We start from the raw sequence: 27988 nt of genomic DNA on the forward strand, positions 1-27988 counted from the left end.
AAGTTTCTTTCCCCAATTTCCCACGAGCTCTAATGGTCATATTTGTAGATTGTGAACATTCTAAGTAGCTTATACCATCCATCTTGACTGTAGTGATGGTCTCAGCCCCCGAAGAGATCACCAGTACCTCCTCCTTCACCTAGTCCCATTTCACCTACAAATTTGTTTTCAACTCCATAACCCTCCATAGCTCCCAGAGTAAATCAAGAAATCAATTTGAGATGAAAAGAAAGAGATTCATCTCCTTTAGAAACCTCAAAGGCCTTCCTGGTACCCTAGAAGCTCCTCCCTCCAAAGATTCCCTTCTCTGTGGGAGTAGGAGAAGAAAGAGAAAAGGTTGTCACTCCCTCCAGAGACCTCCAAAATGGCTAGACTTGAACCCCCCTCTTCAAAAAACCTCAAGAAACCCTAAAAAACTAGAGCGCCAACTACAAGGGATTGCAAATCCACCAAAAAATCCAAAAACTAAGCTTACTTAAAGCCTTCTATCAGCTCTTTACCTCATCATGCAATTGGTTGGTCTAGGGTTGCATGATGAAACAGCTCAAATAATCTCTGGACTTGCTCTAATACCAAGTAGAAAAGTGTAGAAGATCTATTTTGATATAAAATCTGTGTAAGAAAGAGAAAAGAAAGAGAATAGAAGGTTTAAGAAGAGAAGAAAAGAAGAAAGAAATTGAAGATAATGGGAGAAGCCCAAAATTAGGTTTGGCTGCCCCTTTCATTAGCTTATATACTCACAAATAAAAACTGAATACAAAGACAAGTATGCTCTTAGTAAGTCGGCTACTTGTAAATCTATATAAACACTCTTAACTTAAACATAAACCAATGGGCCTTGGGCCCAATAACTCCCTAACTGTGCTATGTAAATAAAGAAAAAAAAAAGTGATATCAGCCCAAAAATCAACAAATGAATAACATTAGCAACAAGTGGGTTATCAAAGCATTGGCAAGCAACTGAAACAAGCAAGCTATACTAGCCAAACTAAGTGTAACATTTAATTGGATTCAAAGATCAGCCAAACTAAGTGTATCAATAGATCAACTATATTGCTGGGACGCTTTCCAAGAGGGAAGTATGTAATTTGTAAGTTAAAAATCATAAACAGGCGTGGGTTACTGATACTGGCCCAATCTTAAAGGTGCTTTGTAGAATCATGACTGTACATCATTCTTTTAAATACATCAATAAAATTTTAACCACTACTGATAAAAAAAAAAAAAAAAAAGATCAAGTCATCAAGTACAAATGCATCCAAATATACATTAATTTTGGATAATAATTTGCAAAATATACAAACCTTTCATTTGAAAAATGCTCTCAGTTTGACCTCCTCCTTCAATACTTTCACTTTTAATACCATCTAGAACTTCCACACTAGAAGTTTGTCGTGCTTCCATATCATCATCCTTACGTTCTTTGAGTACTTTATTACTTAGTTGCTCAACAGGTACATCAATAGGGGAGATATCAGCTTGGGTTTGCACCAAACAATGACTTGGTGTCTTCACTAATGAAAGTTTGCAGAAATGGTAAGAATTTGTTTTGATAGTAACTGAAGGTGTCCTGTCAAGAATCAAAGTGCAAGAGTTTAGAGCAAAAAAAGAACAGCAAAAAAAGAAGGAACAAATAGAAGAAAGAAAGAAAAATGAAAGCCAAACTGCCAAAGTTTGAGGCCAGATGACAGCAACTTATAATTTCAGAACTAACATTAAATTACATGCAGAAGTTTATATGTATGATGCTCAACCAGAATGCAAATAGTTGATAATTATTTTTAAGAATTAAAGCTATGTTTGGTTTGAAGGAAAAAGTAGGGAAAGGTAAGAAAACCTTTACAAACTTTGTATAGGTTTTCATACCTTTCCCTTCCTTTCCTTACCTTTTCCTCCAAACCAAACATAGCCTAAAGGTAAGGTATTGAATATATATTAAAGGGGTTTAAGGGTTGTAAGTTAGGCTACATTCTAAAGCTAAGGGCTTTTTTGAAAATAAGTTCAACTTTATTTAGTTTTCTGTATAACTCTTTGAGTGTTTAAAGCTAATGGTTTTAAGGCTGAAATGTACAACAAGTTGCACTAAACAAATAAATCCTACATAGTTCCAGAAAATCTTGAGGATCTAAACCATCTCATGAAAAGATTGGGGAGAACCCTTTGCATATTAAGTAGCACCTATTCATGCTGGACAATTGAGTTAAATTATCACAAGATAGACTCTCTTGCATGGATCTAAACTCACGTACTTCAGGCTCGACTACAAGATTCATTAGGCTTGGGCCTATATGTGTAAAGCGTAATTGTAAGCCCATGGCATGGGATTGGGTTCATATGGATTTGTGAAAAGCAGGCTATTGACAATTGTGGAAGTCATAAAAAGGCCCATATAAACCTCAAGAACTTTTATCCATTTTTCTTTTCTTCTGCTTTCCCTTTTCTCAACCTTAGGACCTGCAAAAATGTTTGTGTGTCTTATGAGTTAAAATAAGGTACATTTATAACAGAAATCTCATACTGTGGGGATGTGATGCCACATGTGAACAGGGAAACAATCTGTTCCATCACAAATAGGATATCTCTGGGCCAAAACTCAACCCTTTTTTGTGAGAAAAGGTAACTGAACCTTCCAGGTATAAGCTGAAAGCCTAAAACAAAAATGGATGAACTTAACCCACAATGTGCCTGGAACCTGTCTGCCTCATAAAACATGATTGCTTCCCATGCTTTTTTGACATACCCAGGTTTCCTAATTTATATAATTGGCCAAGAAACTTGGAAACTTTGGAATTTAGTAGTCACTTCATTAACCTGACCATACAAAAACAAAAAAAAAGGCCAAATTATCAATTAATCATGTATACCAACAACATCCAAACAGAAAATTACTCAAAGAAATATTAGCAGACAAATCCATCCATGAATAATTCAAAAGGTTTGAAATTCATAAAAAAAGAAAAACATGGACAAACAAATCATAAGGTCAACTACCTGAGAAGTCCTCCCTCTTCAATATCCCAATACTTAACAGTTCCATCCCTACCTTGGCTACATGCAATTAAACGAAATAAAAGTAAATCATCAAACTCAATTCAAAGTCAAAAGAAGCCTGAAATTTTGTGAGATATTCAAGATTATTCAAAATCTTAAAATTCCTGGTAAGAATGAATGAACAGGAAAGAAATGCACCTGACAATTTTGTTGTTTCCAATCAAAGGACTGGTAGCAATGCAAATGATCCCATGTGCTGCAGTATGCACCCTGGAATACATTTTCCACCAGAACTTGTCCAATGATATGCATAAATTTGGAACTCCATGGGCTCAACATCAAAAGTGAAACCTGGGCGAATTAAAGAAATCAAAAGACTGTACCATGAAGAAGAAAGTGTCCTGTGTTGGGTTGTGTCCCAAATCCGCAACTCACCATTAGTAGCACTGTATAAACATCCACCAATTCAAATAAGGCCCTCAAATGTCGAATATCCTTCATTATATTTTCTTCTTTTTCTTAGTACTACGGTTACTAAGAAAAAAAATGGATAAAACACATCCGGAACTTTCAAATTCACCGGTATCTATCTATCTATCTATCTATCTATATATGATGAAATAGATAAATAACAACAGGAAGAAAAAAGGAAATAGTAAAGAAAAGAAAGAAAAAGCAAGTAAATAGCTATACCCTGTAAACAGTAAAGGTTTAGTTGGATGGAAGCAAACATCCATTACAGAAGCACGATGGCCTCTCAGAACTGCAACTGGATCGGGAGGAGGACGCCTTGTATTCATTCTGAATCACAACTCTGCTATTAAACATTGAAGAATCGTTACCATTACCAGCCCAGACAAAAAGGTCCAGAGTGGGTGTACGTTATAGAACCCTAGGTAGCAGTAGAATTAATACTTGTTTGCTATTTTTGCAAAACCATTGAAGGAAACCTTCGAGTGAGGAAATATTACTATGCGGAATTGGATGTAGAGAGCAAAACACGATTAGTGGCGTTATACGCACACAAGTTATCTACTATCATTCTTATTTTCTAAATAAACCAAAGAGAGTTCGAATTCTGTAAAGTTCGAAGATTACGAAATTGTGCGATAGGAGCTGAAAACCCTCGACACTCGTCTTATTGCGTCCAACTAGAATGACCGTCAAATGTGGCATATTGCTTTTGCTGCCGCGCGGCTTTGACTACTTTCTGCTTCATTTGTTCCTAGTTGAATGGCTCCACGTACGAGAGAGAGAAAGAGATCAGACTCCAGAGACGGTGAAGCCAAGGCAAGTATCTGGACCGTATAGTAAAGATGACAGTGGAAAGCATTTATTTAACGTCAGATTGGAATCTAGTCAACGCCATCCAATAGACCCCATCCTAGTCAGAGACCTTCATTTGTCGAAGAGCATTGCTATCGTTACAATGGTAGCGTCTTCCAATCCTCCCTCTGTCGGACTCTGCGTCTCGAGATCCTTCTGAACAGAGGAAGAAGAAAAAGAAGACCGTGGTAAGAGAAAGGTATTGTCTTGTCTCCTTGTTCCTTCTTTCTTTGCTTCCAGAAATGCACATTACGCAGTGACAAGCTCCCTTCTGAATTCCAAAACTTCACGCCTGGTATTACTTCGAGCTCACGTCGCCTTCCTTAGAGCGATTATTTGATCGTTCAGTAACTCACGAGAACCAAACGGTGTCTACCACCCAATGGCTGCTCTTGAAAATTCAAAAAACAAAAACAAAAAAAAATTGCAACTTCTTTCTATTTCGAGCCAAAACAAAAAGGAAACTGCCGTGTGCGTGTAGACGTGTACCTAAAGAATTTAGGGATTCCACCAGAAACCTCTGTTTTGAAGCTGAAAGCTCTCTCTCCTTTCCTGTTTCCATCGCAGTAGCTCTTGCAACCATGGAGTTAAGGCTTGCTTTAGTGCTCAGAGCAGCATGGATCGCAGGAATATTGCCCATACTGGTTGCTTCCATACCCTCCTCTCGTCTCAGTTCTTTTCATGGAGCTATCTTGGGATTCGCGAAAAGAGGGAAGGTCATGCAGTCTTCTTCAAATGTAAGTCTAGTAGAACTGTAGAAGAAAAGCTCTTTTTTTTGGTAATCAGAAGAAAAGCTCATTCTGTTAATCTGTTTTGCTTCTCTTTCTTTCTTTTTTTTTTTTGGTAAAGACTTCTCTTTCTATTCAAGTTTTGTCTATTTTGTGTCTGAAGTTTCTAAACTTCCATATTGGGCAATTGCAGAACTAAAAATATCGACATTACTCTGTTTTTGGTAGAAGAAAAGAATAAAAATCTATGTTACTGAATTACTATTAGGTAGTTTTCTCCATTGTTGTTGATTCATGGCTAACTTAATTTTCATTACAGTGGCATTTGCTAAATTTTTCAAAATTTAGGACTACTTTTTAATGAATTAGAGGCCCCCATCCTCATCACCAAAGAAAAAGCAGATATTTAACAAAGGGCTAAAGTTTGGTTTACTGTGCCATTAAAACTCTACTGCAACACATTCTTTTGAGTTCATTTGCTTATTCTTCCAACTAACCTAATTGGCTTAGTCAAGTTTCAACTGACTTGTTATCTTGTGGACCTGTAGAAATTTACTGTCCCTCAGAAATTCTTCTTGCATTTTTATGTGGTGGCTGCAATATGGACAACAGTCCTGCTACTTATGACATGGTTCTATGCATGTCGGATGGTTCCATTGGGTTCTGAGTCTCTGCATTACTCAACAGTTGCGAGCTACTTGACTGGAGGTGCACATATCTTTTCCATGCACAAGTCTCATTCAACCACAGTAAAGCATAGATACAGTGTTTGGAAGACTGTGTTTTTGCTTTTATTGATGGAAATTCAAGTCTTGAGACGCCTTTATGAGACACTTCATGTTTTTAACTATAGCCCTTCTGCTCGAATGCACATTTTTGGCTATCTAACTGGGATCTTGTGAGTTCCTGATCATTTCTCAATCTATATTTTTTTTTTTCTTGTAACCTCCTCTTCCATACACAAATTACTTTTGGTTTTGACTATATGATAATTTAACAATCTCCAATATGAAGTATTGTTTCTTCTCCACTAAAATGGTATCTGTATGGTTTATGTATTAGCATACGTTGCAAGTCAATTCAAACATCCTGCTGACCTGAATAATGCATTTCATGGTATCCATTTGCTAAAGCTTGAATGGTGTCGCATTTCTATATATGTTCAAAAAAGCTTATTACATACCTTCTGGTTGAACTCTATTATAATTGCTCGTTTGAATTCACCAATTGCTAAATCTATGATTTATATTCGTTTTGTTTCAAGGGATACTTTTTTTTATTGGTCCGTTGATGCCTGTGAAAATTTCCTTCACATTTTCTTATTTCATAGTTTATTTTTTAAATTTAGTTTAGTACTTTGGACAATGTCTGGCTTGTAGAAATTGCTGTGTCCTTTTGGAGTTGTTTCATTTGTCTTGCAGTTTTACTATTATTGTGAACTTGTCATATTCATCAAAATTGCTGGTGAGAAAAACATTATTGTCAACTCACAGAATCTGGGACACAAAAGTTCATTATCTCAAACAGATGCATCCTGTACAAATAATGAGAAAAACAGAGTATAGATGACATATCCAAGACTAACTTATAAAGTTGCTAGATGATCTGCAACCATTGTAATGCTTCTCAAACTTATAAAAACTTACAACCACTAACAAGATGAATAGAATATCAACAGGAGTTAGCCAGAAGAGTTGTATGAGGAGAACTGTATTGGGTGCCAGCCATTGTGACTTTGTGAGTTCGGCTATCAGTGCTATTTTAATGGGGATGAAATAGTTTTGGTTACTAGTCTCTTTGCTCTCTTTCCATAAGTACTTCTCTTTTGCAAGGGAAGAAATCAAGTATAGGATGCAACCTAGATCCCAAGGACGCCCCTTCAGATGAGAAAATGCAACAAGGAAAGTTTGCAGTTAAAAAACAACTTTCTCAATGCCTAAGGCTACAACAGTAATTAAACCCTGGTGAATAACTCAAACCTTGTATAAAATGATGCTTGAGGGATGCATATCTATGAAAATATGACTGCAATTTTTCCTAAGCCATTTCTAGTTTTACCACCATACTGGCTGAAAACTGGCCATCACTATTTAACATGTAATAACTTTATTCAGAACCTTTGAATTTGCAGGCCTTGGGCTTTGCATGCATGAAGGTGCCCTCATTTTATCACCAGCTATACAACATTGAAACTCAATATCCTATTATTAGATTTTTGTTTTGGAATGGATATTGACATTGAGATTTTTCCTGTTTTCTTGATCAATAAAAAAAACTAGATCATTTTTGGATTAATACCATATCAGCTTTTATATTTTATTTTTGTTACCATTTCTGTAACTTGTACATATGTGCTAAACCATATCATTTGACTTTTCTGATTTTTCTGAAGGTAGTTTTTATACAGCAGCACCATTCTCACTTTGCAGTAGGTATGCACTGGAGGTGTTGAGATTTTCTGCTCATCAAGTAGCTGAATTCATTGTTAAAGGCCAACAAAACATGTCAGTTATTGAGTTTGATTTGTGGGGATGTATGAAGCCTCTTATAATGCTTGGATGGTTTCAGTGGATTGGAGCTGCTATTTTTATTTGGGGTTGGATTCATCAGCACCGTTGCCATTCAATTCTTGTAAGTGTTTTTTTTTTTTCTTTATGAAAAAGAGCAAAGTAAAGATTTGTAATTTTGTATCGTATTGCTGTGTCAAAACAAAATTACAATAGCCCCACATTTACCCAGGAACTGTGCACAAATGATATACAAAAAGACCACCTCATCACCTAATCCCTTTTACACAAAAAGAATCTCTTTCAGAAAGTGAGACTATAAGGTATTCCCTTTAACAATTTATGCACTCCCAGACATGAGAAAGCATGCATTGTATCTTTCTAACCACTACCTCTTCTGACTGAGCATTTTTTCAAATATTTTAACATTCCTCTCCACCCAAACGACCCAAATGTCTCTTGTAAGAATTATGTCCTGCCAGTCAGTGTTGAACCATCAGTTAATTTGCTTGGCAAAATAAGAATTATTTGATCATTTAGAATCATGTCCTGGTAACACATATGTTCTTGTTAACTGTACTCATGCATCTTGAGTTTGTAATGATTTATCTAAATTTATTTTTTGGTGTTGGAACTGTTTTGGAAATAGAAAGCTTGAACAACAAGCTTTTTATTATTGATCTATCAAAGATGGAGTTTCAAGAGGGAATCGGGATCAAACTGCAGAACTGGTATACAATTCAGTAATATATGGCAGCTGAGGTGGCAGCGCTAAAGATTCCTACATATCCACCAAGTTCAATCTCATTTCATCCAACGGTCCTTTCATAATTAACTTCTTATTTGAAAGAGATATACTAAAGCTATCATTCATGCATGAATGGCGTATTTTCAGCCATCTGACTCAGCAGGTCAATCCATGTTTCCATGAGTAAATCAAGAGAAATAGGGGGGAAATAAGGAAATAGAAAGAAAACCTAAAGAAAATAGAAAAATAGTAGATCCTTGGATAAAAACACACAAACACCACCCAGGGGATCAATCGTTAATAGTGCCAGATGGAGCCTCAAAAACATGGGTGAATTTCTCTTTTTAAATTCCTGATCACAATATAGATTTTTAAATTCCTGATCACACTAAAATGTGACTTTCCCTTTTCTTGGGGGGAGGAGGTAAAGTTCTAAATTGGAAGTCTGTTTTCTTGTTTTGCACATTTACCAAAATTTCCAAGTGTTTAACAGGGTTCACTGCGAGAACAAAGAGATCAAACTGACGAGTATGTAATCCCTCAGGGTGATTGGTTTGAAATTGTTTCATGTCCACATTACCTTGCTGAAATTGTAAGATTTTTCTGGGGAAAGTGCTTCATCATGCTAATGCTTAAGCGCTTTGCATTCTTTTTTGTCCTGGTTTGTTAATATTCAAAATTCTTCTCTGGTGTAATGCAGGTTATATATGCTGGTCTTGTGATTGCTAGTGGAGGTTCAGACCTTACAATTTGGTTACTCTTTGGATTTGTGGTATCTTCCCTCCCTGACTCTTATCAGAAATTCGTTCTGAATACTTCTGTATCACTTTTTGTCCTTTCATTTTTCTCTGAAACCAAAGTTTTTGCATTGAATGGTGTCATAGGTGGCAAATCTTGCCTTTGCAGCGGCAGAAACACAAAGGTGGTATATACGTAAGTTTGATAACTACCCCCCTAACAGGCGTGCTATTATTCCTTATATTTATTAAACATGCGCCCCTTTAGAGGGCTTGTATATGGTCTTTAGATTGTTCAATGTGCTTTAGTGAGGCTATAAAGCCAATATGTACTTAATACCAGCAAGAGGCTCTTTTAAGTTTTAATGATCTCAGTTGAGCTTAATGGAAGTATTCTATTTGGTTGTCTTTTCGATTTTTTTCTTTATGTAAGTTATGGAAATGCTTTGTATAGGATCTAACTCTGAAAAGAATTAGAAGGGAAAGGAATTTGTGTCACCGAAGGAGATAAAAAACTTAAATCAGCAAACCCCAGTCACTACCGGTGTTTCAAAATCTGGACCTTTTGACACCCAGACAATTGGCCAGGTGGCAGGTTTGGTAGTTCAATTAGGCTTAGCTCATTGACCAAAGTCAAAACCATCAAATAACGGGATATATTCAGCTATTCAGGTCACCTGTTCAACCGTCTCAGTCAACAATGGTCTGAAATTACTGGTCACTACATTAAATCAGCTATTATCAAATCCTATTTGGTCATGCTACACTATCAAGGCTATTTCCTCAGTCGTACTTTGAGTTCCTAGATTATTTCTTATTTGCCTCTTTTCTTTCTAGCCTCCCTTTAGCTCTTCTATGAGAATAACCACCAGATCAATTTTTCTTATACACAAAATATTGAAATTAAAATTAATATGATTATACACCTCTGACCAAACAACATGCCAAATTCAAATGAACTGTTGTGATTAATTTGTTATGTTTTTCACCAAGGGGGAAGTTCTACAACATGAATGTTTTTCATCTGTTTATAAAATTGTCAAATCAAAAAAAAATGAAAGACATTCTTGAACTGTGTTTTTTTTTTGTTTTGAGAAGCAAAAGCATGTTGGTTTTATTTCGAAAATAATTCAAGGTTTTGAACCATCAAGGGGGTGTTCTTCAATGTGAAATGTTTTTTTTTTCCCTGATTGCAAGTTTCCGAAAACAAAACAAAACCAGCTAGTTTGAAAACAAATTAGTTCTTAACAAAAATCGCAGAAGAAATGTTCTTGGTTATATATTTGTAATTTGTTTCCAAAGCTGAAACAAAAACAAGTGTTCTTGAATTTCTGGTATAAAGAATATGCTTTCATCTATTTATTTAATATGATGTTCTATGAATCATATAATTTCTTTACTAAAAGATTTGTTTTTGCTTTAAAAACCATCATTCTGATGATTTCAAAGACATTTTGAAACTATAAAAAATATGGTTTAAAAAGACAAATATGACATTAAATATATAGATCAAAATAGGCTTTATAAATCTTAGGCCATGTTTGGGAATTGGTGATCTTTTTCTTTCATAAGCACTTAAATATACTTTTGACTCTTTTGTCTTATTTTTCTTTAAATTTTCAAAATATATGGCAATCTGGACGCAGAAGATCAACCAGTAATTCGAAGTCACGACTGAAATGACACGATTTGAATATTTGTAATCCCTCACAAGTCACAACTTAGGTTTTCTTTTCGGTGAAGGGTGACGAAACGAATCGTCGCTAGTTACTACATGTCGGAGGGAAGGCGTAGAGAGAGAATTCGAGAAATAGGTTTCGCGGGGTCGAGATGTTTGGTCTATTGGGTATACGTGGTAGAAGCTTGTACCTCTACAACAATTGACCAATAGTCTAGTGGGTGTACGTGGTAGAGGGCCTAGAGGCTTCTGTCTACGGCGACAAAGGAGAAGACAGCCTGATGTCTCAAACCCTACATTTTTAACTTCGAAGGGCATGATTGGAAATTTAAAAAATAAATGAGGACAGTTTTGATAAAGGAAATTTGAACGAGTGGTTATTGTTTGGGTTGTGTTTGGTTGCAATGCAAATAAATTTGCACTGATGCAAAATTATGGCAGTATAAATGTTTGAGTGTAAATTCTGGCCTATTTTTATTTCAATTTTTTGCTTATTTTGTTTGACTGTAGTACAAATGAAGTTAAGATATAAAAAGGAATAAAGTAAAACCTAAAACAAAATGAAATGAGAATTTGCATTTTTTTCATGCAATGTTATGCATTTGTACTAGTACAAATAAAATTGCATTGCAACCAAATATAACCTTAAGCACTAAAAAAAAGCTGGAAGTTTGGGCTTATTGTAATAAGCACCTATTCTAGACTTATTTCTCCATCATCAATAAATACTTAATTGTATGGTCCTGGCCCAAAATAAGTGCTTATTTTTAAGCACTCTTAGACTTGGCCTTAAATTGAAGATGACATTTTTGTATGAAATTTGAAAAAAAAAAATGTATACATAACCAAAAGCATATTTTATGTGTGTTTGTTTTAAGAACCAACTTCTTATCAAACCAAATGGTTTTGATTTGTTTTTTGGAACTTGCAAACAAAATTTGAAAAGCAGATGTCATGTGATTTCTAAAACAAGATATCAAATCAATAGTGGGGTATTTATAAATGTGTATGGTTTTGTTTTCCAAAAGAAAAACAGTTGCCACATCATCAAGAATATATTCATTTTGCTAATTTGACAGTTGTTATGTTGCCAACCCCCCACTACGGTGGATGGAATCATGTTTGAACAAGAAATTTAGTTTCTGTTTTGTAAATAAAATGTGCATTCAAGTAGGAATGTGTTTTCTTTGTTTGTTTTAAGAAGCAATTTGTTTCCAAGGAGGATGGCTTTAATTTATATGTGGAACTCGTAACAATTCACATTCCTATTGTGAATGTCATTTCCTATTGTGAAGCAAAAAAATTAAATAGAAATTACCCAGCCAGATAAATAGCTATTCTGCACTCCATGCAATCAAGTTTACACTAAGGTGGAGTTTGATAACGCTTTTAAGAGGTTTGAAATCTAATAACATTACTTCTTAAACTCGAGAAGCGTTTGGGTGTTCATCTTAAAATTGATTTGAATTTGAGTTTCAAATCTGAAATGTTTAAATCTTGGGCCATCACTGAACACACTCAAATATGTTTGAAAGTCTTAAATGCCCCTCATAATATTCAAATAGACGTCTCTTTTTTAAACCCAATTTTTTTTCATTTCACTCCTAACCATCGGTGGTGCAGGGACAAGACTCGAAGGGAGATGGCGACGGAGAACTCGAAGAAACACCATATTCGCCAACCGCCACTACCGTTGTTTTTAGTCATTCAGCGGCGGTCCTCTTTGATTTCTCAGCAGCGGCGTTCTCAATCAGCGGTCCTGTTTGATTTCCCTCTCTCTCCTGTCTTTCCGTCGGCCGCCACTATCGTTGTTCTCAGTCGGCTGGCAGCGGTCTTGTTTAAGGTATGCAGTAATGAAGATCTGAAACCCTCCATCCAAGATAAATCCCTCGACAACGTCGGTTCTAACACGGTCACCAACTCCGTCCGAAGCTTCTAAGAGGACAAATGGGATATTATCCGAGTGGAGCCGAGTAGCAGCAGCTAACCCGGTGAGCCCAACTCCAACAACGACAACTCCTATTCTCTTTTCCAGCAAGGAGTCAGATAACACCAGGGAGTTAACGGATATTTGAACGGCTCAAGTTCTTAGTCTAGCTTAGTGGTTGTGTCTGTGGAGTTCATGAGAGGGAAAAGGAAGCAACAAGGAAGGTTTCGAGAGTGGTAGAGAGAAGCTGAAACTGAAAGTCATGGATGGATGGATTATTTTTTGGATTAATGGATTATCTTTTCAATTTTGAGAGAGCTAGAAAAACAGGACATGGACATAGAGATCACGCTAGGGACCACTGAGAAGTGAAACCTTCCATGGAGATGGCAATTCTGACTCGGGCCATCTCAATTTGATAATTTATAATAATTATCAAATTATAAATTTATTTTTAATTTATAAATTTATTAAATATTTAATGTTTTTATTTTTTATAATTTTTTTTTGTATTAATTATTTTTTTATTTTTTATAAAATTTTAAATATTTTAATAAATTGATAATTATTAAATATTTTTTTCATTGCTTCATGGAATTTATTACTATTTTCATTATTATTTTAACTCTTAATAATTTATTTTCAATATAAATTTATATGTATTTTCCAATTTTATTCTTATTTTAATATTTTTATTTTTTATTATTTATATTTTTTATATATATTTTGAATTTAATAAATTATTTATATGAAATAATGAAATTTAAACTCAAAATTATCATAGTATGTTTTAAAGGTAAAATAGTAATTTAGGAAATTTTAGATATTAATCCAACACAAACAATTCATAGACTCTAAAAATAGAAAAGCATTCATGATTCTTTTCAGATTTCAAACACTTAATATCTTTTTAACATTTTAGATTATAAGTGTCAGAACCAATTCTTCTGCCCCTTTGGAGGGTTAAATCACATTGCCACATTGACTTCTAGATAGTCCCAACACGGATAGCCTATAAGCTTTGCTTTGTGATAAATACAGAGAACCCGAATCAACCGTCACCCAGTCATTTTAAGGACTGTCCACTTCAGCTTATTTAAATAGTTTGTCTGAAGTCCTCCAAAACAACTGAACCAACTTTGCTGAATCTTAAGCTCAGCCCTCCCAAAGGCACTGTGTTTTGGGGTTTAAAAACTATTATCTTTCTAAAAGCAACCGCTACCAAGCACTTAAAACACTTTTTACTCAATTTTATTTTTCACAACCCAAAGCTCAAAAGTAAAGATTTGTCCAAACAGAGCCTTATTTATCTGCAAGGAGACTAAAAGGGATATGTTCCTATAGTGGATAAATCTATAATATGGAAAGGTATGGTATCAAAAGAGCTTTGATCAATCAAACCCCCCACCCCACCCCTGGGTGAATTGTAGTGAACACCACCTGATTGATTACCACCTTTATAATAAATCATACAAGTTTTTCCTAGAACCCAATTGCGATTGAATAACATTAATAAATTAACTAAAATGGTCAGATATTGTATATTACTGATAAAAACGAGCAAAATGACGGATTATCCATTTCTCGGTCTTTCAGTGCAGTTCTGTAAAAAAAAAAGGGGGTCCACTTCATATAGATTTGTCAGACCTATTTATGCATAAAGATCTATGCCCCAAAACTTGGCTGGTTGGTTGGTCCTATGTTTCCTATCCACAGTCTTGATCAAATCCATGTCCTCCTTGGTCAGCTCAAAATCGAAAACTTGAAAATTCTCCTGCAACCTCTCAAGTTTTGATGTTTTAGGGATGACAACTGTGTTCCTCTGGATCCCCCAGCGGAGAAGTGTCTGCGCAACTGTTTTCTTATATTTTTCAGCAAGACCCTGATCATGGAGAAATCATTCACCATAAGAGGACCACTTAGAACTACTCTTCGCTTTCACAAATAGATGAATTTATGAGAGAATTGATATTTGTGTGTGACTGCACATACCATGAGATTTGGATCTTCCAAACATGAGACTGAACCAAACCACTCAACGTTGGCTACTGAGCCCCCAAGTGGAGTATGAGCTGTGACACAGATCCCATGCTTCTGACAGAACTTAACAAGACAATCACGTTGGAAGTAAGGATGTGTCTCAATCTGGTTAACCGCAGGCTTCACTTTTGAGTAGGCTAGACAATCTCTTGTAAGAAATATGTCATAGTTGCTGCAAATAAATCGTTCTTGTTATTCTAATAGATTTGGTATTCTAAAATCTAAACTGAAGAAATACTGAATGAGCTTTCAGAAAAAAACGTACTACTCAAGTTTGAACAACGGTTAGGTGGAAATTTTCCTCCCCTGGTTTGTAATCTTGCCACGCATGGCACGCTTGGAGTCATTTTTCGGATCAAGTGCAACTATTGTTTCAATCACATTAAAAACTGGTTTTGATCAGTCTCTTTGGACAGAAGTTCCAAGTTGGAGGATACCCAAGTCCAGACAGAACAAGGAGGTCCCTGCCTTTCTTACATACGCACATGACATGCATGTCGCATATTGGAGGTTGGCCGCATGCATTTCTTCTTCATTCTCCAATATTTTAAAAACCAATCCGGAGGCCGAACCATTTTCGCCTCTGGATCGCGGGTCACCAGCTCAACCATCCAAGTCAAATTATGCTACATCAGGATATATATATATATATATACACGTATTTTACTATATGCATTGTTTTATATTTAATTTATATTTTTTACTGTTTTTTATTTTAATTTGTAGAAAATGCTAAAAAAATTGCAATTTGAGGCCAAAGGGGGGTTTTGGTGCCTTGAGACAGATAGATTTCGCTCAAAAAGCTGCCCAGAATGGAAAAAAAAAAAAGATATCACAATCGAACATCGTAGTGCAAAGTTATGGCCTCTGGAATTTTGCATTCACATTTAATGTGCAACCCATGACCTGGTCATCAGGTCTAATGGGCCAATGGTCCAACCACCCAGGTTGGACAGTTTTTGACCAACGCCTGGGTTTTATTAGAATTAGACCCAGACTAATAGCCAGGTGACAGTTTGAACAGTTTAACCGGCCGGGTCAATGGGGGCAGCAGGGGGTTGAAAACACTGCATTTCTCTCTTTATTTTTTTTCTTTTAAATCATCTTCAACATCATTTAACATTTCAAAAGTAATGGATAAATTGGACAATTTAGATGCTCGGGTAGCTTTTTTATTAATTGTGTTTTTTTTTGTTGGTGCTTCGTGATAATTATGTTCATAGGTGTACTACTTCAAAATCAGACCCCAGTATTGATTTTCTTAATTATTTCATCAGGATATAGTTGATGGCAATCTAAAACTGCTAACTGATCATCAAAATTTGATCAAGAAGCTCATAGTATACCTGATACCAATGCTACGTACTAAACCCATGGAGACTAGATCTTCCATAGAATGCCAGGTAGTTTCCAGGGATATGTTTGTGTCTATGTCCAGAACACCATCTTCACCAAGAGCAGAGGAAGTTGTACCTACACCTATATATTTGGGAAAAAAAGACAGATCCAGAACTTAAACACTCGGAAGATGAAAAAAGCGTGTCAAAAAAAAAAAAAAAAAAAAAGATGATGAAAGAAGCTACTGAAATAACAACCAATCATAGAATGAACAAATTACCAACTAATATCATCAAACCATCAAACTTCACAAGTCCATAAAATGGATCAGTTAACCACATGTATACAAGTGAAGGGGCAATAACTGAGTTTCATAATCTTTAATTAACCCATCTTACATCCATCCCCTCCCCTATCCCACCAAAAGGCCATTACCCAATGTTGGTCCCAGCCATCTGGGGTATTGGGAGGGGTGGACTGGATAAGGTCCTAACCTTTGGCACAAAGTGGCCACTCTCAGACTCAAACCTGTCTTCTCATGCATGACAGACCGAGATTTTACCATTATACCAAGTAATGGTGCCTCCCTCCCCTATCCCACTCCATATCCTTGATAAGGTAGAGATCAATCACCAGGCCAATTGATCACTCACAACTATCTGGCATAGTCCTCAGTAAAATAAATCTCATGTTTTCCTAGCCATCCAAGTGTTAGATTGTAAGATACTCCAGTTATCACAATTTTCAGGCCATGTACCATTGAAGATGCAGACCCTCCAATACTGTGTAGCTGAATTAATAAACATATATAATACTTGGTACCAAGTTCATCAAAATTAAAATTACAGCATACAAATCATACAAAGAGATATAGAAGATGAAAAGCAGCAAGGGAGCACCAGTATGCCTTGTGGCTACAGGGAAGTGAACAAGATATAGATCCAGATATTCTAGCTGAAGTTTCTTTAGGCTGTCCTTACAAGCCTCAAGAACATGTCCATGGTCCGAGTTCCAAAGCTGCAGCCAGAAGAGTGGATGGAAATTACTTGTCAGTAGTTTGGATAATCTGGAATTAGGTATAAGACATCCATGGAGAGACGAAGAGTTACTAGAGCTTCAACTAAACTGACCTTGGTGGTAATGAAAAGGTCCTCCCTCTTCACAAGGCCAGTCTGAAATGCTTCTGCTAGTGCCTCACCAACTTCTGCTTCATTTTGGTAATCAGCTGCAAGAAAACATCAGTTGAGCCATATTATTACTTCCTCAAAAGGTAATAAATCTAATAAAAGCAACAGGGAAATGCCAAATTGAATGTTTACAAAAGAAAAGAGCCAATCATGAATCATTTTACTTGACTGTTACAGACATAATAGCCCAATTTAACTTATTAACATTGTCACTATGGAATCGTAGAGGATTTGATTATTCACATCCTAGCAATGAGCAATCACAAGAGGTAGGGTAATTAGTATATGAGAGTTCAGCATCAGAGAATACTCTTATTGATAACAATGATGATGAATAATTAGTTTATTAAAGAAAAATTATCTTGAATTGCCTCATTTTAGAGTTGTTTCTATGTCACATCATTTCTAAATATGGCCAAGAGTTTCTTGTTAATTTCTGGCATATATCAAACAATGTTAGTTATTGTTTAAAGGGTAAATTACAAAGACGCCCCTGTACTATGGGGTCAGTGACAAAGTTCCCCCTTGTGCTTTTTTTTTGCGACAAAGACCCCCTTGAACTTTAATCGTTAGACAAAGACCCCCTCAGTCATTAAGTCAGATAATGGAATGCATTAAATTACCAAAATACCCCACTAAACTTTCTCTATTTTCTTTTTCTTGCCCGTTTTCTCTTAAAACCTCAGTGACCCAAAAATACCTATATGGTGGATATCTCCTCTTAGCGGAGTGATTTTGTTTGTTTTGATGGCTGGCTATCTTCCCTTCCATGATCAAAACATCATGGTCATCTACAAGAAGATTTACAAAGGCTAGTTCCGATGCCCTCGCTGGTTAACCCGGAGCTTATTCAGTTACTCTCCTGAACCCTTCATTTTAGACCCACTCAATTGTTGATGCCATGGTCTCAGTGCCACCAAACATCACATCCTATTACACAAACAAAATTACTAATTTTTTACAGAATTAGCAATATAATCGATAACAAGGAGAAGAAACGGTATTTTTTTTCACAAACAAAACTTCAAACTTCAAATGGGAGAAGCATACATTCAATGAAGTCATATGGATTTTCTTTTTTCCAATTTTTTGGCCACAAACAGGCATGACTAACAAAATGCTCAGTCATAGAACCTTCATTCTTGAAGCTTCTGTAATATGTCTCAAGGTTTCAAAGATGGATACCAACCAAACTTGCATCTTTGAAGTCATTACCATCGATTCTTCTCTTCAGGCCTTGTTGTACTTGCCAATATCCCTGTACATGATGTGCATAATCAAAGGCTAATGAGATTCTGGTGCATCTATCTTGCTCATATTCAGACTGTTCCTCATGGTTCGTCTTCCAATTCCCCCATTTCCTTTTTGAATCATAGCAAAAAATTCACCGTAGTCTATTCTACCATCATTTTCTTGATCAACTTCTTTGATAATATCTTCAACAAGAATGTCCGTTATGTTATGCTGAGAACATGCTTGCTGCCAGTAGAAAAGTTTGGATGACCTATTTTGATATAAAAACTATAAAAGAAAGAAGAAAAGGTTTCAGCTGAGAAAGAAAGAGAAGAGACATAGAAGAGAACTGGAGAAACCAAAAATTAAGTTTAACCACCCCTTTCATTAAATTATATACTCAAATAAAAGAGGGTACAAAGACAAGTATGACCTTAGTAAGTCGGCTACTTGTAAGAACTGAATGAGAACTCTTAACTTAAAAATAAACTAATAGGCCTAAGGCCCAATAACTCCCTAACTATGTTATGTAAATAAAAACAAGTAATATCAGCCCAAAACTCAACACTCTCCCTCAAGTTGGGAATAATTGTCGCACATTCCCAACTTGTGTAGATCATGCTCCAGCTTGTTTCTTGCAACACCTTTTGTAAGAACATCAGCAAACTACAAGTCAGATGCAACATATGGTAAGCAAACTTATTTGGATGTCACCCTTTCCCTTATAAAGTGTTTATCCACTTCCATATGCTTCGTCCTATCATGTTGAACTGAGTGGTGGGCAATCTTAATTGCTTCTTAATTGTCACAATATAGCACCATAGGTTCTTCAGCCTTAACTCAATCCTCCCTGATAAGGTACAAATCCAAAGGAGCTCTGAAACACCATGTGCCATGGCTTTGTATTCAGCTTTTGCACTTAACCTTGCCACAATTGTCTGTTTCTTACTCTTCCATGAAACTAGAATACCACCAACAAGAGTGCAAACCCTTAATGTAGATCTTCTGTCATCTAGACACCCTGCCCAATCAGCATCTGTGTAAGCTTCTAACTTCAATTGTCCATGGTCAGCAAACATTATGTCTCTACCTGGGTGTCCCTTCAAATAGGAAAGTATCCTATAAATAGCCTCCCAATGCTGAACTCGTGAGGCATGCATGTATTGACTCACCACACTCACTGCATAAGAGATGCATGGTCGTGTCATACACAAGTAATAGCAACTGCCCCACTAACCTCTGATACCTTCCAACATCCTTCACTAGCTCACCTTCTAAAGCATTTATCCTGTGATTCTGATCAATAGGTGTATCAGCTACCCTTGCCCCAAGATTTTCTATCTCATGTAGTAGATCTAGAACATACTTCCTCTGTGAGATAAAGATTCCATGCTTGGACCTTGCCACCTCAATGCCCAAAAAGTACTTTAGCTCCCCAAGATCCTTAATCTCAAGCTCTTTGTGCAGATTCTTCTTCAAGGTATCAATCCCGCTCAAATCATTTTCTGTGACTACAATGCCATCCACACACTATCAAAACCGACAATGACCTCCACCTTTTCACAAAAAGAGTGTGATCAAATTGAGTTTGCATATAGCCAAATACAACCAATGCACTTCAAAACCTGTCAAACCAAGCTCTAGGTGATTACTTCAAACCATATAGAGACTTCTCCAACCTGCATACCTTTCCTTTTTCCACATCATTGTAGAAGCCAACTAGAAGATCCATATACACATTTTCTTGCAAGTCCACATTGAGAAAAGCATTCTTGACATCAAGTTGGAAGAGTGTCCAAGAGTATGTAGCTGCTAGTGATAAAAAAAATCCGAACTAAGCTCATCTTTACCATTGGTGCAAAAGTTTCCAAGTAATTTATGCCATAAGTCTGGGTGTACCCTTTTGCAATCAGCCTTGCCCTGTACCTTTCTATACTCCCATCAGCCTTATACTTCACTATATAAACCCATCTGCAGCCAACTATCTCCTTGCCATCAAGTAAATCCACAATCTCCCACATTTGATTTTAGATCAATGCTTTCATTTCCTCCTACATTGTTGTCTTCCACTCAGGTTTGGAGAGAGCTTTACTAACAATCACCCTGCCTAGTAACAATCACCTGGTTTCTCAACCGATAGGCTCTAGCAACATTTTCATTCTGTGAATAGGTTAATTAGTCGAGCTCAAGGGGCTTTCATCCAAGGGCATCAGATAATTGATCAGATTCTGATTGCCAATGAATGTGTGGAAGAGATGAAGAGGTCCAAGTAGAGAGGCTTTGTTTGTAAGCTTGATCTGGAGAAAGCTTATGATTTGGTGGACTAGCAGTTCCTACTAGAGGTTTTGAGGAAGTGTGGGTTTGGGAAATGATGGTGTAGTTGGATGACTGGTTGCGTTAGCTCTTGTCACTATTCCATCCTAGTAAACGGGGTGGTGAGGGATTTTTTTCCAGCTAGTAGGGGAATCAGACAAGGGGACCCACTTTCACCCTTCCTCTTTACCTTGGTAGCTGATGTGTTTAGTCAAATTATCACTAGTGCTGATAGGGAAAATGTGATAAGGGGTTGGAGAGTAGGCACAAACCGAATTCCAATCACTCACCTTTAGTTTGAAGATGACTTGATGATCTTCTGTGAGGGAGGTTTCGGTGAGAAGGTGGAAATTTTGAAAGAATTGATTACAATTTTTGAAGGAGTCTCTAATTTGAAAAACAATCTAGGAAAAAGCTGCATAGCCGGAGTAAATTTAGTTTTTGAGGAGGTTGAGGCGATTGCAGGCTGTCTTGAGTGCTCCATTTCCTCCTGGCCTTTGTTTTACTTAGGGCTTCCGTCGGGAGCAAACCCTAGGGAGAATAGGTTCTAGACCCCAATCTTGGAGAAGTTAGAAAAGAGACTAGCTGTTTGGAAGAAAAATTATCTCTCTTTGGGTGGGAGGATCACTTTGATAAAAGCTACCCTCATGAATCTACCTACCTATTATCTCTCTGTCTTTAGGATACCGTCTAGGGAAGCAAAGAAGTTGGAAATTTTGATGAGAGATTTTCTGTGGGAACTGGGAGAAGGTAAAAAAGGCCATTTAATTAAGTGGGGGTTGTGGGTAGAAGCAAAGAGGAGGGAGGATTAGGGCTCGGCAATGTGCTTAAAAAGAACTCAGCTTTGTTAGGGAAGTGGTTGTGAAGATGGCCTTTGGAGTGGTATAGACTCTGGCACGAAGTAGTGAAGAGTATTCATGGATGTTCAGAGAGTGGTTGGGATGCTGGTGCATCAAGGAGGGCTAACCTAGCCACACCTTGGAAAGCAATTCACAAAGTTCTTCCGCAATTCCTTAGCTATGTCAGGTATGATACTTGTTCAGGTAATTCTATTCGGTTTTGGGAGGACATTTGGGTTGGAGATCTCCCTTTGAAAGACCTTTTTCCTTCATTGTACTCTGTTTCCTTTTATAAAAATGAGGTGATCTCAAAATTCCTTCCGTCGAATTTATCCTTACCAACTTTGTCTTGGGATTTTGGTTTCCGTAGAGGATTAAGGGATGAGGAAATTGAGTGTTTGTCTACTCTTCTATGCCTCCTTGATAAGGTTTGGTTGGATCCCTCGAAACCTGATAAAAGGATTTGGGCCATTCACCCCAAAGGGTCTTTTTCTTGTGGTCCCTTTTTCAAGTTCCTCTGCCAATCTCCCTCTCATCAGAGTTTCCCTTTCAAAGAAGTCTGGTGTAGGCCGGTCCCCCCAAGGTTATGGCTTTGTGTTGGAAAGTGTGGCATGGTAAAGTAAACACAATGGACAACCTACAAAAGAGAAGACCTGTCCTTTGTATTTCACCAAACTGGTGCATTCTTTGCAAATCTCATGGTGAGGATTGTAATCATCTATTTTTACCTTGTAGTGTCACTGTAGAGCTCTGGGCTTGGCTTCTATCTTTGTTTGGGTCTAGTTGGGATATGCAAGCAGAAGTAAGCACAATCTTTAACCCTTCTTTCTTCTCTTGGCCCCATAAAAGAAGAAGGAAAATGTGGAGATGCTCACAAGCAGCATTGTTATGGACAGTATGGGAAGAAAGGAATTCCAAAATCTTCCAAGAAAAAGGAAGAAGCAGTCAAACCTTAAAGGACTGCATTTTGTCCAAGTCTTTACATTGGTTAAAGACTCTATAATTATTTAACCATTTTACTTTTGATGATTGTTGGAAGGATTGGAAGTTGGTAGCAAGTTGTTCCTCCTACAAGGGAAGGGCGGTGACTAGATGGGTCCCCCCTCCTCTTGGTTCTTTGAAGCTGAATTTTGATGGAAGTAGCCAGGGTAACCCGGGTCCCTCTGGAATGGGAGGTGTACTGAGGAATAAGGCTGGAGAGGTTGCCTTAATCTACCTTGGCCCTTTAGGAGTTGGGAACTCTATCCAGGCAGAACTGCTAGCTGCAATACAAGGAATACTTCTTGCAAAAGAAGTGGGCGTGGAGCAGCATCTAATTGAAGGAGACTCTAAGACAGTGGTGGACTGGTTAAATAATCCGGAGGATGTCACTTGGGGCTACAAAAATGAGTTAAAGAATTCAAATGGCTGACAAGAAATATGTCTATAACAGTACAATGGGTTGGGAGATCAGCTAATGCTTTTGCTGATGTCTTGTCAAAACAAGGGATAAATAGGGAAACACTGTTCTGGGCACAATTGTAACTATTGTTTTAATTTCAACATTCATGTTTTCTCTGTTGTAGTTTGTGTATTTGCTGTTTGGAGAGGCTGCTCCTCGCGCCTCTAAGGGGATCTTCTTGTATCTATTCATTATTTTAATGGAATTGATGTTATTTATCAAAAAAAAAAAAAGTTTCTACCACTCCATCCCAAATCTCCTTAGTTGTATTAGCCCATAAAAATTTCTTACTTATATAGGGTAACATGGAATTGCACAGCCAAGTCATCACCATGTAGTTTTCTTGTACCCATTGGGAGTGATTAGTTTCAGGTTTCTTTACTTCAGCGGTGACATAACCCAATTTCCCACAAGCATCAATGGCCATCTTTGCAGATTGTGACCATTCTAAGTAGTTTGTACCGTCCAACTTAACTGTAGTGATGGTCCCGGCCCTAAAGGTCTACAACACCTCCTCCCCCAGATCCCATTTCACCTGCAAATTTGTTTTCAACTCCATAGCCCTTCATAACTCGCAAAATAGATTAGGAAATCAATTTAAATGAAAAGAAAGGTATTTATCTCCTTTAGAAACCTCAAACACCTTCTTGGTACCCTAGAAGCCCCTCCCTCCAAAGATTCCCTTTTTCGTGGGAGCGGGAGAAGAGAGAGAAGATGTTGTCGCTCCCTCCAAGGACCTCCGAAAAGGCTAGGACTTGAACCGCCCCCTTTAGAAAACCTCAAGGAAGCCTAGAAAACTAGAGCGCTACTTCCTAGGTCAAAATTGAAGAGTCCTAGATCAGGACTCTCCCCCTTTCTCCAGTTCTTCCTAATTTTGCTATTAAACCCTAGACCAACTACAAGAGATTGCAAATCCACCAAAAAATCCAAGAACTAGGCTTACCTAAAGTCTTCGATCAGCCCTTTACCTCATCGTGCAGTCGGCCAATCTAGGGCTGCATGATGGAGCAGCTCAAAAAATCTTTAAACTTGCTCTAATACCAAGTAGAAAAATTTAGATGACCTGTTTTGATATAAAAACTATAAAGGAAAGAAGAAAAGAAAGAGAAGAAAATGTTTCAGCTGAGAAAGAAAGAGAAGAGAGATAAAAGAGAATGGGAGAAGCCAAAAATTAGGTCAAGACGCCCCTTTCATTAGATTATATACTCACAAATAAAAGAGGGTACAAAGACAAGTATGCCCTTAGTAAGTCAGCTACTTGTAAGAACTGAATAAGCACACTTAACTTAAAAAATAAACTAATGGGCCTAAGGCCCAATAACTCCCTAACTAAGTTATGTAAATAAAAACAAGTAATATCAGCCCAAAACTCAACACTACCATTCATCAACTGTTATATAACCACTCCCATCATTTTCGAAGTATGAAAATATTGCAATGAGATGCTCTTCCCGTTTCAGCTTGTTAAAATTAACTGTGGCAGCAATAAATTCTCCATAGTCAATGGTGCCATTGTTGTCCACATCAGCCGCATCCATAAGATCACGAATTTCAGATTCCTTCAAATTAGAGTCATATCTTTTCCAACCAGCTTTTAGTTCATCAAATGTGATTGCACCACTATTGCCAGTATCTATTGCCTTAAACATCTCTCGTATACCAGCAAGCTCCTCTTCAGAGAGGCTTTCAGCTATTACCCTCAAAGCCATATTCCTTAATTTACTCATTTAAGAGAACTGTTTTAGGCAAGAAAGGACAGTCGGATCCAATGCTCAGTCAGGAGCAACTCCATTTTGACAAATACATGGATGACATAGTACTTCATGAGCAGTCAACCGCTGAGAACAGAGCATCTTCCTAATAAGATCCTTGACACTGTCTAAGATTTAAGGCTAGGGGTCTAATTCAAAGTCAATAACTCCATTCAGAACCGCATAGAAATCCTTGCTGGGTTTCTGCCCAAAAAGGTGACACACCACTGAGCAATATATACAGTACCACTCCTGCAGTCCATACATCTGCCTGCCTCTAGTCCATAATACTTGCAAAGTACCTCCGGAGCCACATAATATGGACATCCAACACCGGAAAATACTTGACTTGATTTAAATAAGATTCAGAGACCAAAATCAATGGCTTTGAGAGAAAATTTTCTTTGTTAACCAACAAGAAATTCTCTGGCTTCAAATCCCTATGCATAACCCTAAGCGAATGGTAGGCTTCAACAACCCCAACGATAATATTTGTCAACTCAGCTGCCTTTCTCTTGTTGTAGTGTCCTCGTTGAATGATGTGATCAAATAATTCACCCCCAGCACACAGCTCCATCGTGATATGGCCATTTCAGTTAACTTCAATGGAGAAGACAATGAACAGTACAAAAGGGTAATTTGGGCATTCAGAAAACTTTAAACAGTTGGGTTTTTTTGAATTTAACTGACAGAATGCCAACAAGGGGGGTCTTTGTCTAATGGCTAAAGTTTAGGGGGGTCTTCGTCGCAAAAAAAAAAGTACAGGGGGACTTTGTCACTGACCCCATAGTACAAGGAGGGTCTTTGTAATTACCCTTGTTTAAAAGATGAAGATACCCTTACTTGAAAACCAATCAGAACAAAGGTTTTCACTGTTTCAACGCTATTATACCACAACATTCGGCCATCATTATCAGTTGTGCCAAATGCACTTCAGAATGTCAGTGTTATTTGGTGTTTTTTATAGGCAAATATAATTAGTAGGCATTTAAAAATCCATGATAGAAAGGTTCTCATAGCAAGGCTGTTAGCCACTGTTGTCTTTCCAAGTCAACATCTAAATGGTATTTAAATTAACCACAGAAATCTGAAAACAAGGCAGCTATTAAGCCTTGTTAAACATGGAGGCTATGAGCACGAGAAAACCATAAAATGAGGCATATCATGGTATTTTCCTATTAATTAATTAAGGGAACTCTGCCCATCCAAAGAGGTTAAAGTGGGTATACTCTCTTGTAGATGAACAGGAAATGGACGTAAGGCCCAAGTTTGAAAACTGGAACTCCGGGAACCTATGACACTCGTATAACCATACAAGTTCATGTATATACTTCAATCTTTTGAGCATAAATTTCATATGTAATACCATATCCAGCCACACCCCTGCCCTATCCGGGTAACATAGCTGGGAACAAGGGGATGCTATAGCTCTAAAACATGACTCTTAGGCTTCAGCATCAGAAAGCCTTAGAATGGCAATAGTAGAAATAAATGATTGCCATTCTAATATTATGGTCCATAGTCCCATAAACACGCCTGAAGCCTTCTACAAGGTTTCAACTTGTAGAAGGTATACGGGATCTCTCCCACAACGCCACACTCACCTTCCTTCCCTCCTCTCTCCCAGTAATCCATACCTGCAGGAAGTAGGTGATGAATCATGCAGAATGCTTAAGTGATACGGAAAGGAGTAAATGCTCCTTTAGATGCTAGAATCTTTATCAGTTCAGAAATTTGAGCATAACCAAGCAAATCTTTACATTGTAGCATCACTTTCCTATAATCCACCAGATAAAATTTTAAAAATTCAGTTTGATGTCTCGAGTGCCATCCTACTAGCATTATAAATCCCATTTAGTGTTGTATGCGACAATGCACCATCCACCCCATGTAGACCTTGTCAGTAACTGGGTGTGAAAGCTATTGAAGCCTACAATGTCAAGAATCGAAGTAAATGGTAAGTTTCTAGTTGTTGGGGGCTTCTTCTTTGTTATCTGTGTAGGAGGGTCTTCATTTTTGTAAGATGAACCCATTGGTCATTCCTAACCTGATAAGACACTGATGAACAATGAGATATGATGCTATCAGGGTGTTACTTTATAAATTTCCACAAAAGGGTGACTCGTTTCATCATCTGATAAGTGATAACATAACCCAGACAACAGACAAGGAGTGATCCAATGCCAATGCTATTTTTTTTTTCAATTTTTTCCCCTTTCTCGGATCTCAAACTTCCCGAATTCAAAGGAATCCAGCAAGCATGAAATCCCTGCACTCGGTTTCAACTTCCCAATAACGCCCAATAACGTAAAGCCACCCCGAATCATTCATTTCCTGTGCTATTCCACAAAAAACCAAATGCGCCGATATTCGTTTACCAAAGTATAGTTAAAACGAACTCTGAACCTTATTCCTTTTTCTTGATCAAATAGTAAATAATAGCCAAATAGCGCTGAAACCATGAAGCAAGATTTAAAAAAAAAAAAACAAACAAACAAACAAAAAGGAACCGAGTATAGTCCATAATTCCGTCCATATAGGAACCTATATGCTATTGCCAAATTGGAAATACTAGTAGAAAACTCACAGCTATAAGTAATGAAATAATAAGCATCAAAAAGTTCAAGAGTAACAAGAATGGGGAATGAAGTAAGGAACCAGCGCAGTCGAAGTGACGGTATCCAATTTTGATGGCGTTGATGATAAGGTCTCTCATGGATTGTCCTTCCATGCGCCAGACACCAAGGCCGATTATTGGCATCTTGAAGCCATTGTTGAGGGTGATTGCCATTGAACTGGGCTCTATTTCTCTTAGAAGCTCAGTGCCTATGCAATTTCACAGACTCACAGTCTCACCGACAGGAGTGGCTTGTGGTTAAAGATGGGGGATGGACGTCACTTTACCCTTTCAATAATTGAGACTTCGGATGAGCACAAATTTCTGGTCGACCCATCCAGTCGTCCACCGAGGGGTAGTGAGTAGTGAGTCTTGACGTAGTGTCTTAGGGATTGGGACGTTGGGAGCGTTCTATCGGTTCGTTGGGACAACGTGTAGACCTGAGATAATCTTTCATTAACAAGCAGAACAAATACATCCAAATTATCCCTCCACTGGAATATTTGATATTTTGCAAGAATCTCCGCTCAACGGTTAGCATCCGACCAGCTTTTATTGTAATCAAAATTGTAATCGTCCAGGGGTGG

General features: G+C 37.3%; 3 protein-coding genes and 1 pseudogene across 8 annotated transcripts in view; 1 reads left to right on the forward strand and 3 right to left on the reverse strand.

Annotated features, from left to right (window-relative positions):
- Positions 1–4464, reverse strand: part of EMB2757 (Transducin/WD40 repeat-like superfamily protein) — a 29598-nt gene extending 25134 nt beyond the window's left edge. Inside the window, exons 1-6 of one of the 5 annotated variants that reach the window (XR_016099356.1) lie at positions 4090–4296; positions 3685–3805; positions 3375–3437; positions 3190–3261; positions 2992–3048; positions 1305–1570 (exon numbers count right to left, since the gene is read on the reverse strand). Coding sequence is in view for 4 of the 5 variants with exons in the window: in XM_088945301.1 (XP_088801427.1) it covers positions 1305–1570; positions 2992–3048; positions 3190–3261; positions 3375–3437; positions 3685–3791 (565 nt within the window). In the remaining variant the exon portion in view is untranslated. Of the gene's footprint in view, positions 1–1304; positions 1571–2991; positions 3049–3189; positions 3343–3374; positions 3438–3684; positions 3809–4089 lie in introns of all 5 variants that reach the window. The other 4 variants (XM_088945301.1, XM_088945302.1, XM_088945303.1 and 1 more) reach the window with 4 other exon arrangements.
- A 434-nt stretch (positions 4465–4898) lies between these two features.
- LOC148851189 (3-oxo-5-alpha-steroid 4-dehydrogenase family protein) lies at positions 4899–9450 on the forward strand. Of its 2 annotated transcripts, none has more exons than XM_088945305.1 (6): positions 4899–5054; positions 5594–5943; positions 7442–7676; positions 8794–8892; positions 9001–9072; positions 9185–9450. In XM_088945305.1, the coding sequence occupies exons 1-6, from the start codon at positions 4899–4901 to the stop codon at positions 9287–9289; spliced, it is 1017 nt and encodes a 338-aa protein (XP_088801431.1). In that variant the 3' UTR covers positions 9290–9450. The 2 variants fall into 2 exon arrangements, with proteins under 2 accessions (XP_088801431.1, XP_088801432.1); XM_088945306.1 differs by having other exon boundaries at positions 7475–7676.
- A 4668-nt stretch (positions 9451–14118) lies between these two features.
- On the reverse strand, positions 14119–27926 carry LOC148851190 (NADP-dependent D-sorbitol-6-phosphate dehydrogenase-like). The gene is made up of 6 exons (XM_088945307.1): positions 27443–27926; positions 17151–17245; positions 16920–17037; positions 16029–16161; positions 14635–14854; positions 14119–14524 (listed from the first exon to the last, which is right to left on the reverse strand). Exons 1-6 carry the CDS (start codon positions 27573–27575, stop codon positions 14294–14296), a joined length of 930 nt encoding a protein of 309 aa, XP_088801433.1. The 5' UTR covers positions 27576–27926; the 3' UTR covers positions 14119–14293.
- Positions 18347–25511, reverse strand: LOC148851191 (calcium-dependent protein kinase 5-like; annotated as a pseudogene).
- Positions 27927–27988: the final 62 nt, after the last annotated feature.

Source organism: Nelumbo lutea, chromosome 5 (assembly GCF_056320005.1).
Source record: "Nelumbo lutea isolate HS-2025 chromosome 5, American lotus-T2T, whole genome shotgun sequence".
Classification (NCBI taxonomy): Eukaryota; Viridiplantae; Streptophyta; class Magnoliopsida; order Proteales; family Nelumbonaceae; genus Nelumbo; species Nelumbo lutea.

Bases quoted from the DNA above. Each gene is read 5' to 3' on its own strand.
- LOC148851189 (XM_088945305.1), top strand. From the start codon at position 4,899: ATGGAGTTAAGGCTTGCTTTAGTGCTCAGAGCAGCATGGATCGCAGGA. The intron at 5,055-5,593 runs GTAAGTCTAGTA...GTGGACCTGTAG, and splicing joins TCATGCAGTCTTCTTCAAAT to AAATTTACTGTCCCTCAGAA. The intron at 5,944-7,441 runs GTGAGTTCCTGA...TTCTGAAGGTAG, and splicing joins GGCTATCTAACTGGGATCTT to TTTTTATACAGCAGCACCAT.
- LOC148851190 (XM_088945307.1), bottom strand. From the start codon at position 27,575: ATGGCAATCACCCTCAACAATGGCTTCAAGATGCCAATAATCGGCCTT. The intron at 17,246-27,442 runs GTTCCTTACTTC...GTTTTCTTGCAG, and splicing joins CCGTCACTTCGACTGCGCTG to CTGATTACCAAAATGAAGCA. The intron at 17,038-17,150 runs GTCAGTTTAGTT...TTCTGGCTGCAG, and splicing joins ACCTTTTCATTACCACCAAG to CTTTGGAACTCGGACCATGG.